The 10,722-nt window shown below is 40.3% G+C and overlaps 1 protein-coding gene across 4 annotated transcripts in view; it reads left to right on the forward strand.

The window, feature by feature from the left end:
- AFF2 (ALF transcription elongation factor 2) overlaps positions 1-9,736 on the forward strand; it is a 349,278-nt gene extending 339,542 nt beyond the window's left edge. For all 4 annotated transcript variants that reach the window (XM_080365658.1, XM_080365657.1, XM_080365660.1 and 1 more), the window contains exon 21: positions 104-9,736. In XM_080365658.1, the coding sequence (XP_080221784.1) occupies positions 104-225 (122 nt within the window). In that variant the 3' untranslated portion in view covers positions 226-9,736. The remainder of the gene's footprint in view (positions 1-103) is intronic.
- Positions 9,737-10,722: the final 986 nt, after the last annotated feature.

Here is a 10,722-nt window from a genome sequence, read left to right on the forward strand (position 1 = left end):
AACTCACTAATTGCACTGCTGCTGCTGAGTGGGAAATCATGGTAATACCCGTATTTCTGTACCATTGCCTGAAACAGTGACTTCTGTTTCTTGTGTATTGCAGAATTCTTTGTAGACCTGGACTCAGTGATGGGACCCTTAACACAACACAGCAGTATGACCAATCTGGTTCGTTATGTTCGCCAAGGACTCCACTGGCTCCGCATTGAGGCTCATTTGTTGTAGTGACTGCTGCCCTGTTCATAACATCCCCATTCTTCTACCTCTACCAGCGCAGAGACGATCACTGGTGGAATTCCACTCATTTTTGGAAGTTTATTCATGTAACTTCATTTTTATTGCCTTTTTTAATATCCTATCTATTGGAAGTAGACGTCACCATAAATGGAACTTATGACTCAAGAGCAGTATGTGTTGTACCATCTAATCATTTTCGACAATTTTCTATTCCTTGTGTCTCCTGGATCCTGCCATCCTTATGTGCTTTATGGAACGGTACATTCCCTGCAGTATTGTTTTAAGTCCATGCTGCCTTCAAGTGAAAACAAAAAAGCACTTTGAGAAGATACGGATTCCTGAGAAATAGTACAAAGCGTCTTAAATATTTGAGGGTATATATGAGAAGTCCCTTCTGAAATAAATTAGTAGAAGTTATAGCTATTCATTCAAAATCATCTTCTGAACCTGAACCAAGCTTTTCGACGCTTAATTCTGGCATCATTACATGACACAGTACATTCCTAAGATTTCATACTTCCTATAGGCTTAATCTCTAAAAGAGAACATTGACTATGTTACAGGTACATAATGTAAGATCACCAAAGGTGTTAAGAGGTAAAAGGTTGAAGGAATGCCTCATTAAAGAGCGATGACACTATGCAATGAGGTTTTGATATTCCATTCTTCCTGTTTATTGTTGGCTTAATTTCAGCAGGCAGCAGAATTTATTGCAGTTTTTAGGCAATTTCAAAATATTAGCTTTCATAGTCTTATCTACCATTCCTATACTAAATCTGTGAATTTTATTTCAGTTTTACTGTTTAGTCTGAAACAAATACTCATCCAAGAATTTTCTTCATAGAACAATCTCTCCTTGCATAGTGACTCAGTGAAAGCAGATTTTAACAGGACCGCTACACTCTAAGCATTGATATTGTATGTAAAAGTCCATTAATAAGTGTATGCAGATTCTTCATGAAACTCTCTAGTTTAACTAACCAGCTACTGTTGAAACATTATAATTCCATGTGGCATCAATTTTCACCTGTTTTGTTCATTTCAGAGCATTAGAAACAAACAGTATTATCTTGCTATCTTGAAAACAATGTCAAATTAAATAAAATCACCAGATTTACCCAAAAGCAATATAACATTTGTTTAATAATGGCCATGAATTCTTCAGTCAGATTACCTATTTTCCAAGCTCTGCATCTGTTTACCCATGCTGTCATGTTTTGGACCATTCCTTTAATGCGTGAATAATAATGAGACAATTCAGATAGAATTTCAAAGCAATTGTGAATAAATTACACCATTTCACATTTGCTCTTTCCTCTTCTTTTCTTCCCCAGTTATAAACTGCACTGCTCTTCTGGTGCCACTGCAAGAAGCGCTGGTGCATGAAACAAAACAAAATGAATTTATATCAATAATTCACAAGACTTTAAATGGTCTCATCTCATTCTTGATATAACGCCTGCATACCTTACTGAACTGTAAATTCCATTTCTATAAACGGAAAATGCTCATAGCAATGTAAATATTATTCTGTCTCATCTCATTGAAATAATACAATATGTGTATTAAATGCCATCCAGATATTAGTTAATTGCAATTACCTTCTGCTATATAAACTTGTATATCCTTTAATCTGGTGAGTTATTGGATTCTACTCACTGGGTTGTGACCAGACAAATAGAACAAATTTGCATTTAAAAGGTTCAGACTGTTACAATTTTTAGAGCAGGCCTTGGATATTGGCAATAAGAGCAGTTTAAGGACTCTGCCCAATGCACATTTCAGACAAGCATTACTGTTGCTGTTGTATATTAGCTCCCTGTAGTACTACCTTTTCTTAAAAAACAGTAATTCCTAATATTTCTTTCCACAAAACTGTATTGTAAATGTAGCCAAGGTGCGTCATTAGAGAAATCATCCAGTTAGGGTTGTCTGCAAAGGACATTTGCAGAATATGCACATCCTATATTATCTGCAGGTTCCTGCTCCTGAAGTGGTCAATACACTCTCATCTGTTCTCTGAGGGTTTCGGTAACGTGGCTGAAACGTGAACCTGACCACATTTGTCACGATCATTCTGGCCCCAGTAGCTAATGAACAAAACCACAACAGTGAGAACTCTTCAGAAATGTAGATGAAAGGTGGTTGTTGACAACACTTGAAGTATTTTTTTTTTATTTTTTTTAATAGGGTGGATACTTGAGATGAAGTAGTATTGGGGTGGTTTTGTCATAAGCCAGTTTTCCATTCTTTTTGCAAGATCTCACTAATGAGATTCAGTAACTATTTAGTCTAATTAAAGTGCATTGTCGTCACTTGTTCCTTTAATGTAGACTGAAATCCTAGACTTCCATGCATTTATGAAGGATAGCGTCTTGAAATACAATCTTCAGACGTAAGACTGTTTAAAGAGTTAGCTGCAGCTACTCGGTAAAGACAGTGTGTTATCTTTCCCCTGTTGTTTGCAGTAAACAGACACCTATCTCTAAATTTAGCCCAAGTTCACAATCTTTTGCTTAAACAGCTTAAGGAGTTAGCCCACCTGATTTTGTATCCCGTGACTTAGTTTGAAATGTATGCTGAATCAATGGCATGATTATAATAAGTCCAGCAGTCAAATCTAGCATCACAAGCCAACTTACTATTTAGCCATCCTGTTTCAAAAGCAGCTTAGAAACAAATTAAATATGGGGAGTGAATTGATGTCTTATCCCTGGGGATGATGCTTCTTTTGGGTTAGTTATTAAGGATTATTGCACTTTTACAGGCACTATATTCATCTCATTTCAAATGCCAACATGTCATCTTCATGGAATCATTTTACCCCTTAAAATATTACTTCCAGAGGAGTTAATCAAATGAGATTGTTTCTTTGTTTCAATCCATGGGGAAGCAGCATGTGTTTGCTTGGGCATTTGCTATATCTGCTCTAAACACTGCCTACTTCAGGCATTCAAACTCATGAACCAAGCACCAAAATTTACAAGATTGGCTTGAGATCATGGGATTTTTTGTTTAAATAAACCTTTTTGGTTTTGGTATTGCCTTCTGGATACTGAGCTTTGAGATTGATTTCATGACTTGATTTCAGGCATTTTTCAAGCATGCCGAGGGCCAGAAATGACACATTTGTTTTTAATAGCGATAAATTGGGACAGTGATGTAATCTCTTGATTTCTGCAGCTGGGGTTTAAGAAGGACACCAAGCTTCAGAAAAAATTGCCAGAGCTGACAAGACTGTCATTTGTGTCCCATGCTTCAGGAGGTTTGGAGCAATATCAATAGTTCAGCCGTGAAAGGAGCATGCCAGTAAAGGGCTAAAAAGAAGCATTTGGGAGCTCCCTTGGCATGAGATCCAAGGGCAGCAAAGTCCTCAGTGCTCAAGTGAAGCATTTACATAGCACTTAACCTCCATGTCAAGAGCTGCAGCAGGTCTTAAGTGAAGTATTTGACAAGGTGCAGGCAGAATATGCTGCTCTGAGTGCAATGAGTATCTCTAGCCATGTGATGTGTGTTGGGTCCTTGAGAGCAGGGATCAGAGGCAGAGCCTGAGATGCTGTTTCCCGTATGGACCATGTTCCCCTAGGCAATATCCCACTGGTCACGGATCTCAGCCATGCTCCTTTGGCTCCTTTCAAGGGACAAATTGCCCTTCCCACACTTAGCAAGCTAACAGTGTAAATGGTTCACGCTGAGCTTGAATAGCTGGGTTTGGCCCAGTATTTGTGCTTTTTATTTTATTTTATTTCATTTTGTCTTATCTTTTTTTTTAAAGTCATTCTGGTTTAGTTTACAGCCTTTTTGTTGATAGTGTTAGTGGCAACTTTCACAGCTTGCTTCTTATAGCTCAATTTCACTTTTGCTTACATGGTCTTTGGACTTTTAACCATTTACATAGTCTCTCTGTGAATATATTGTCTAATTTATAAATTATCTCCTTTGAAAGACAGGGACAGGTCTGTTGATATCAGTGTGGGGTTATTTTAAGAATAAAGATGGAGATCGTCATTCCTCCTAAAGAAACAAAATCTGAGAAATTGAATCTGGACCTTAATTTCTACGCTTTTTTAATTTCACAGATTTTATGTTGTTCTTCCATTGTAGCAGTTTAGATTCACTGACAAGTTTTTAGGTACTTTGGAAGAAATGTTTTCATTGTAATTTTATCAGTATTTAATGCTGTCTAAATCAAATTATTAGTTTTGTGAGTGCAAGTTAAAAGACAGCAAAAATCGGGCTGGTAAGGATTCTGACTTAGGTATTAATATACTTGTTTGCTTTGAGTTCAGGAGAAACTCCAGTACGCACAGTACTGAAGCGACTGTGTCTGTGTGTGTGTGTACACATACACACTCACACACGTATGGATTTGGATGTGGATTTGCAGCAGAAAGTCCTTGGTCATTACTTCATAGCACAGGAAAAAGAGATGCAATAGCCATGAAGGGAAAACACTCTTACCACTGCTGAGTGGCAGCAGAATTATTAACGTGTTGCTCTGTAGTTTGTGTATAGTCCTGTTTGCATCTGTTGTCTCCTTGCAGGCAATGAACGCATGGCAGAAAATAGAAACATCTCTGTCATCTTGGTCCTGTGGTCCCTGAAGTCAGTGTCAAAACTGAATGTGGTGTCAACGTATTATTTTTCAGAAGGTTGTCATTTGCAATAGACCAGTGTCTTGAAATTTTGAGAAAGGCAAAATATGTCACAAGTCACCAAATAAAATTAATTTGTCATTTTGAAGCAAGTGTAGAAATGCGCTGCACGTGGGCAGGCCCGCTGGCTGAGGTGCCATTGCAAAGGGCCTTTGCCTCTCGCAGCATCTCTCTGACCTCACCGGAGTGCGCTGGGAGAGAGGCAGAGGGGATGAGGATGAGAAGCCAGTCCAAGTCCACTGTCCTTAAGACATCTTCAAGCTTTACTTTACATATTGTTTTATAAACACAAATAAACCAAGTCTTCTTAATGTTTGGAGGGCTCAGTTCCTCTGTTTCTAATACTCCTCCTGGACTTCCATGATATAGCCAGACAGTGATATGTATCACTCGGTAATAGTGACATATTTTAGACATATCACTTGAATCTCGTAGCCTACATGTATAGGCTAAAAGCTCAGTTAGGCTCTCCATTATCGAAACCCCTCTGCTACTGAATGCAAAACATTCCTGCCTGACTTACAGAGTAGCCCTAGTCTTCTCTACAGTGTTCCTGTCAGACCTGCCTTTCTGATGGACTTGGTAGCTTTACTTCGGCCATCCTGTTTCAAAGATGTTTTGGCTATTTCTTTTGTCTTCCAAGATCAGTGATTCTGATCATCTCACACCAGTTTAAACCCATGGTGGTAGTTGTTGAAGTCAGAAGAGATTGAGTTCAGATCTTGTGTATATCTAGGGGGATCCTGTGGCTCTGCAGATAGAAATGAGAGGAAAATCAGGTGCAGATGAGTTACTGCCTAAAGCTGGTGTCAGGTGAGAATCGCACCTGGCGTCATCAGGAGGCACTTCAACAGAATTACTATGAAGATAAGCTGTGCCAAGAACCACAGGGTATGTAGCAACATCTCAGGCAGCTCATTGACACTGTAATCATCTTAGGCAACAGTAAAGATGTGAAGAGTGTTTTAAAGAAACTGGGGCAAGTTGGTGTGGTCTGGCATTATGAATTTAACCTGAGTGTGCTTCTGGGGAAAGGGGATTCATTACTGTTGAATTACTGTCATTCATTATGTCCCGCCAAATAACACCTATACCATGGTATCCTACAAAATCCGAATATGGCACCATCCCATCTGATTCCTTTCTCCACCTCAGGGTGCCACCACATGTCGCAAAGAGCTAATGCTTGTCACTGCCCTGAAGTCACCATGCAGTTAAAACATTTTTCCCTTACAACTGCAGCAAGGACCAAGGCCAGGGACCCAGCAGCCAGCTCAAGTAGCGATGTGTGTACTCAGTGCTTTGGAGAGCAGCCGCAGAAAAGACCTGACCTTGCTTACCACAGAGCTCCCTGAGCCCTCAGCTTGCTCATGGTGTTGGACTACTACAGGTCTGCACAGTGTGAATCCCCATATAGCCCTGGCCACGGTATTGGTGTGCAGGAACGTGTTGGGGGACCAGTGCTGTGCCCAACAGGGCTGAGGGACCCCAGCCCCACTGCCTGGGTACAGCAGAGCTAAAGACCTAAAATCAAGGTCTTGGTCCTCTACGGCTGCAGGTGGGACTTGGATTTGAGCACTCACTTTTACTTGCACTGCACCTGGAAACACCAAATGAGCTGACAGAAGTGGTGCATGCAGTAACATCGTAAACCTAAGGCAATATTCACTGTATGCAGAATTGCATTTTCAGTTGTAGTGTCCACAGGACTACTCGTGCTTAGAGGACTCTAGCTGAGTCCTACTGATGCCAGTGGTAAAAGCCATGTGAGTGGATGATGCGGCTGTTTGAGACTTGTTTTCTTCTTTGATTTTAACTGAGTTCCCTGCTATGCAAGTTCTGTAAGCTCTCTTTGCTGGATATAAGTTTACTCACAGTTGTGTGTCACCCTGTTGAAATTCCATTGAAAAACCCATCAAGCAGAGATAGCCCTAATTTCTGCTCAGTTATTTTCTTCTCTGAATTAGAAGGAAAGTCAGATTCTGAGGTGAATTTCATTGTTTTAATGGACAAGAGTAACTGCAATGGACCAAACTTTGGGCTAAGCAAGTGTAAAGTAACTTGGCTCAGCTTGTGGAATTCATGGGACCAAATTCTGCTGTCATATGGCAATCATGCAAGTCTTATGGAGCTTGCTGAGCACCGTTTATCAAAGGAGAAGCTAGTTAACAAGACTGGCATAGCATTACTGGAGTTCAGTTGATTGGGCCAGAACTTCAGTTGCATTAACCCAATTAATTCAATGGAATTACACCGATATTTGTTCTGGCTGGGCATGCACCCCACTGAAACTATTTCAAGGTCTCTGGACTAGTGCTGGAATAATTGCAAACTTGCTCTTCAACCAGACCATATGTTGACTCAGCCCTTGCTCAGGGAAACCACCACTGACTTCAGTGACAAATAACGTGGAGTTACGGACATGAAGAAGCCTTGACCCACTGGCAGGAGGCATTTACCCTTGAATTTATGAATGAACTGAACAGCGGATAGCAACACACATGCTTTATTTATGACAGAGGTAGAGTGCAAGTTCCTCAGCTGGTGTAAACTGATACAGGAGTACTGATATCAGTGGAGTTAATCCAATATGCACACATGGAGGAGTAAACCCTCTAACCCCAAACTAATTTTTGCCAATATATCTCTATGCAGATAAACTCCCAAAGCTTTTTTCATCATGCCTTTTTTACTGATCGCGCCAATGAAACGATTAATGTACCATAATCCTTGTCTGTAAGGAAATATAGTACTTTGCAAAGCTATGCAGTATAGAGCACATCATAAAACTGCTTTAGACCACACAGTCTGGAAAAGCGTTGTCAGAAATGAGACTAACAGCGCAGCTTTTTATCTGATGTCGATTACACTTTCACCTTGCACTTCCACCACTGAGAGCTTTACCTGTGGACTGAATGACGGTTATATGTTTCTGATGACTGTGGGCCAAAGCTTCAGCTGATGTGCCTTTAAGTAGCTCCATAGATGTCAGTACTGATTTACACCAGCTGAAAAACTAGTCCTCTCCCTTTTCATACTGTGCTGTATGCCCTAATACAACTTTATAAACACATACTAAAGCTGAGTATATATTGAACTGTTCTGGTTCAGCACCAAACAATACCTGCTAAAAGAACTGGAGGGTAATTTCTGCCTGACATCTAGGCTTGCATATGTTTTGGTTTTAACTAAAAGGCATGTTGCAATTTCATTACCTCTGAGTTTAAATATTTACTGGCATCAGCTTGCACAGAAAAATGGCAAATAAATTCAGACGTGTCATAAATGCTCTCAGTCTAGAGATGGAGTCTGTTACTTTAGTTCAAAGACATTGCAGCGGGCTAAAGTGGTTTTTCTAAGCCAAATGTTTTTTGTACATTTAAAAGTCACAGCAAATATTTATCTAGGCCCAATTCTGCCATTCTTCCCCTGAGCACCCTAATTGGCAGGTTGCTCCACTGAAGTCCACAGGAGTAACTGTAAATTAGTGCTCAGCACACAGATTGCAGAATCAGGCAGCGAATATGTTAGGTTGATGCAATCAGGAGTTTAATTTTAGCCATATGTATCATTTGAGGACGCTTCAAAATTATGTACCTTTTATCCAAGCTGACAGTCCTTGTAATTCCATGAAATATTGTATAATTTATTCCTGTCTGTATTTTTGACATCTCTGGATTGCATATCTTCTACTGAATCTTAAATGCTGTTTTTTTAAAACCCGCATGTGAAAGGTCTAGGCCATATCATTACAGAATATGAAAACGAGTCGAAAGATCTGGTTATTTTTTGCTTTGGTTTTAAGCTGTCCTTTGATTTGTGTTTTGACTTTGGCTGTGGTACTCCTGGTATTTTAAAAATGGCTCAATTCAATTTGCGTTACTTCCTGTCTTCTGGGGGGAAAAAAACCAAACAAACAACAAAAAAGAAAAAAAAACTAAATACAACTAAGGTTTAGGAAAAGTAATCCTGGCAAACTCAGTGGGTGTTTTCTTTTTCTAGTTGTCTTCGTTTCTTAACCTAGCCATGTGGGGAGTAGTCTAGTATGCGCGTTCTCTTGCCCACCATTTCTGGCTGTTCTGGCAAATGCTACTTTTTCCTTTTGCTCCCCCCACCCCCCATTTGTGTGTGTGTGTGCGTGTGCGCATGTATAATCAACCAAAATATCAGGAAAATTTATATATGCTTTCTTCTGGTTCCTGGAAATAGAGCAACATTATGACCTTACGGTCTTCCAGCAAAAGTCAGATTTAATTTCTGCATTGCAGTGCAACTGAATTAGCTATTGGAATTAGATTATGGTTTACTAAATGGCCCTTTACCTTACATTCTTACTTTTTATTTACTATTGAAGTACCCTTTTTTTCCTCATGTGTGCAGATATCATATCAATAATCATTGCAATTCCACAAAGTGTCTTTGTTCTGAACAAGCATGTTATTCTTGTAAAGTTTTAAGTATAAGTTAAGATGTTTTGTACAGACCAAGGTAACTGTTAAAATGTCAAGCAATTACTGAAATGTTGTATAGTTATAAAAGTTTGATTTCTTTTGCTTTATATGTATAAAATTGTATCTTGCCTGTTTTGCTTTGTATTTCCAGCGTGTTGCACAATTACGCATTTTGTTTACATTTGTTCCTTCTTCAGAAAAAAAGAAATAACAGTAATACTTTATGTACAAACATTTTAAATGTACTTTTGTTGTTTTTAAACACAATGTCTCTGTATAAATAATATTGGTTGAACTGGTACATTTGTGTCTCTCATAGAGGGATTAATTATACTGCCAGTGCATTGAATTATTTAAAAAAAAAGGTAAAATAAAATTTTTATGAAAATGTAACCCATTTTATCACTATAAATTATTCTGTCTTCTGCTATTTTCTCATTCCCCTCCCAAGATACAGTAAGTATGGTACAGTAAGTACTGTTTGTGGGAGAGCTGTCATTGGTTTTAATTTTTAATCAATGTGTTTGTGTCATTGCGGAGACTTAAAATGACTTGATGTTAGAAAATAATGTAGCGCTGATACCAGCTGTGAGGTAACAGGATCAATAGTGTGTTCTCCCCATCCCCGAGGGGCCTCAGCTGCAAGTCGGCAGCCTAAATCCTGTCTGTCCCAAACCCAACCTAAAGAGCAAAGGAGCCAGGCTTCAAAGGCAGGATTTTTTTGGTTGCTGGCTGACAAGCAGCCGAAGGCTCCAGCGTGACTAAAGTGGTGCAATTCAGCGTGCTGACCCTCTGCACAGGGGTGCATTTCTTCCCAGGGGCTTCCCGGGATGACAAAACTAGAAACGCCAGGTTTTATATCATCATTGCAGAAATAGCTCTAAGAGCCTGTGCCAAGAATACCAGCTCAAAAGAGATGTAAAAAGCTCTCAAGAGATGCGAAGCAGCATGTGATGTGGCTGCCCAGCGCCAGGCTGAGTGCTCGGTGCTGCTGAGCATGGAGCAAGTGAGGTCAAACCGCCCGCCGGGGAGGGACGCACCGCCGCGCTCCCAACACAAAGTCCAGCTCGGGCCGCTGTCTCTGAGCAAAAGAAGCCGTCACTGCGGTTTGCTGTCCAGCCCCTCGCACTTACATTTCTGCTTAAAACCTTTTCATCTTCATCTGGCGGATTGGGAGCTCTGGAGGCGCAGCAGGAAGGCAGGGCCAGGGGGCAGCTGGTGGGGATGTCTCAGCCCATCGGTGCTGGGGAGGGGGGGCGGTGAGCCCAGGATGCAGATGGTGTTGCAGAAGGATGCTCTGAGAGACGTACCAGTAGCCGTTGGGCTGCATTTAAGGCTGACCATTTATCGTAATGGCCTGCTTAAACAAAGGGCCAGTC

Source organism: Falco punctatus (genome assembly GCF_963210335.1).
Source record: "Falco punctatus genome assembly, chromosome: 15".
In the NCBI taxonomy this organism is placed as follows: domain Eukaryota; kingdom Metazoa; phylum Chordata; class Aves; order Falconiformes; family Falconidae; genus Falco; species Falco punctatus.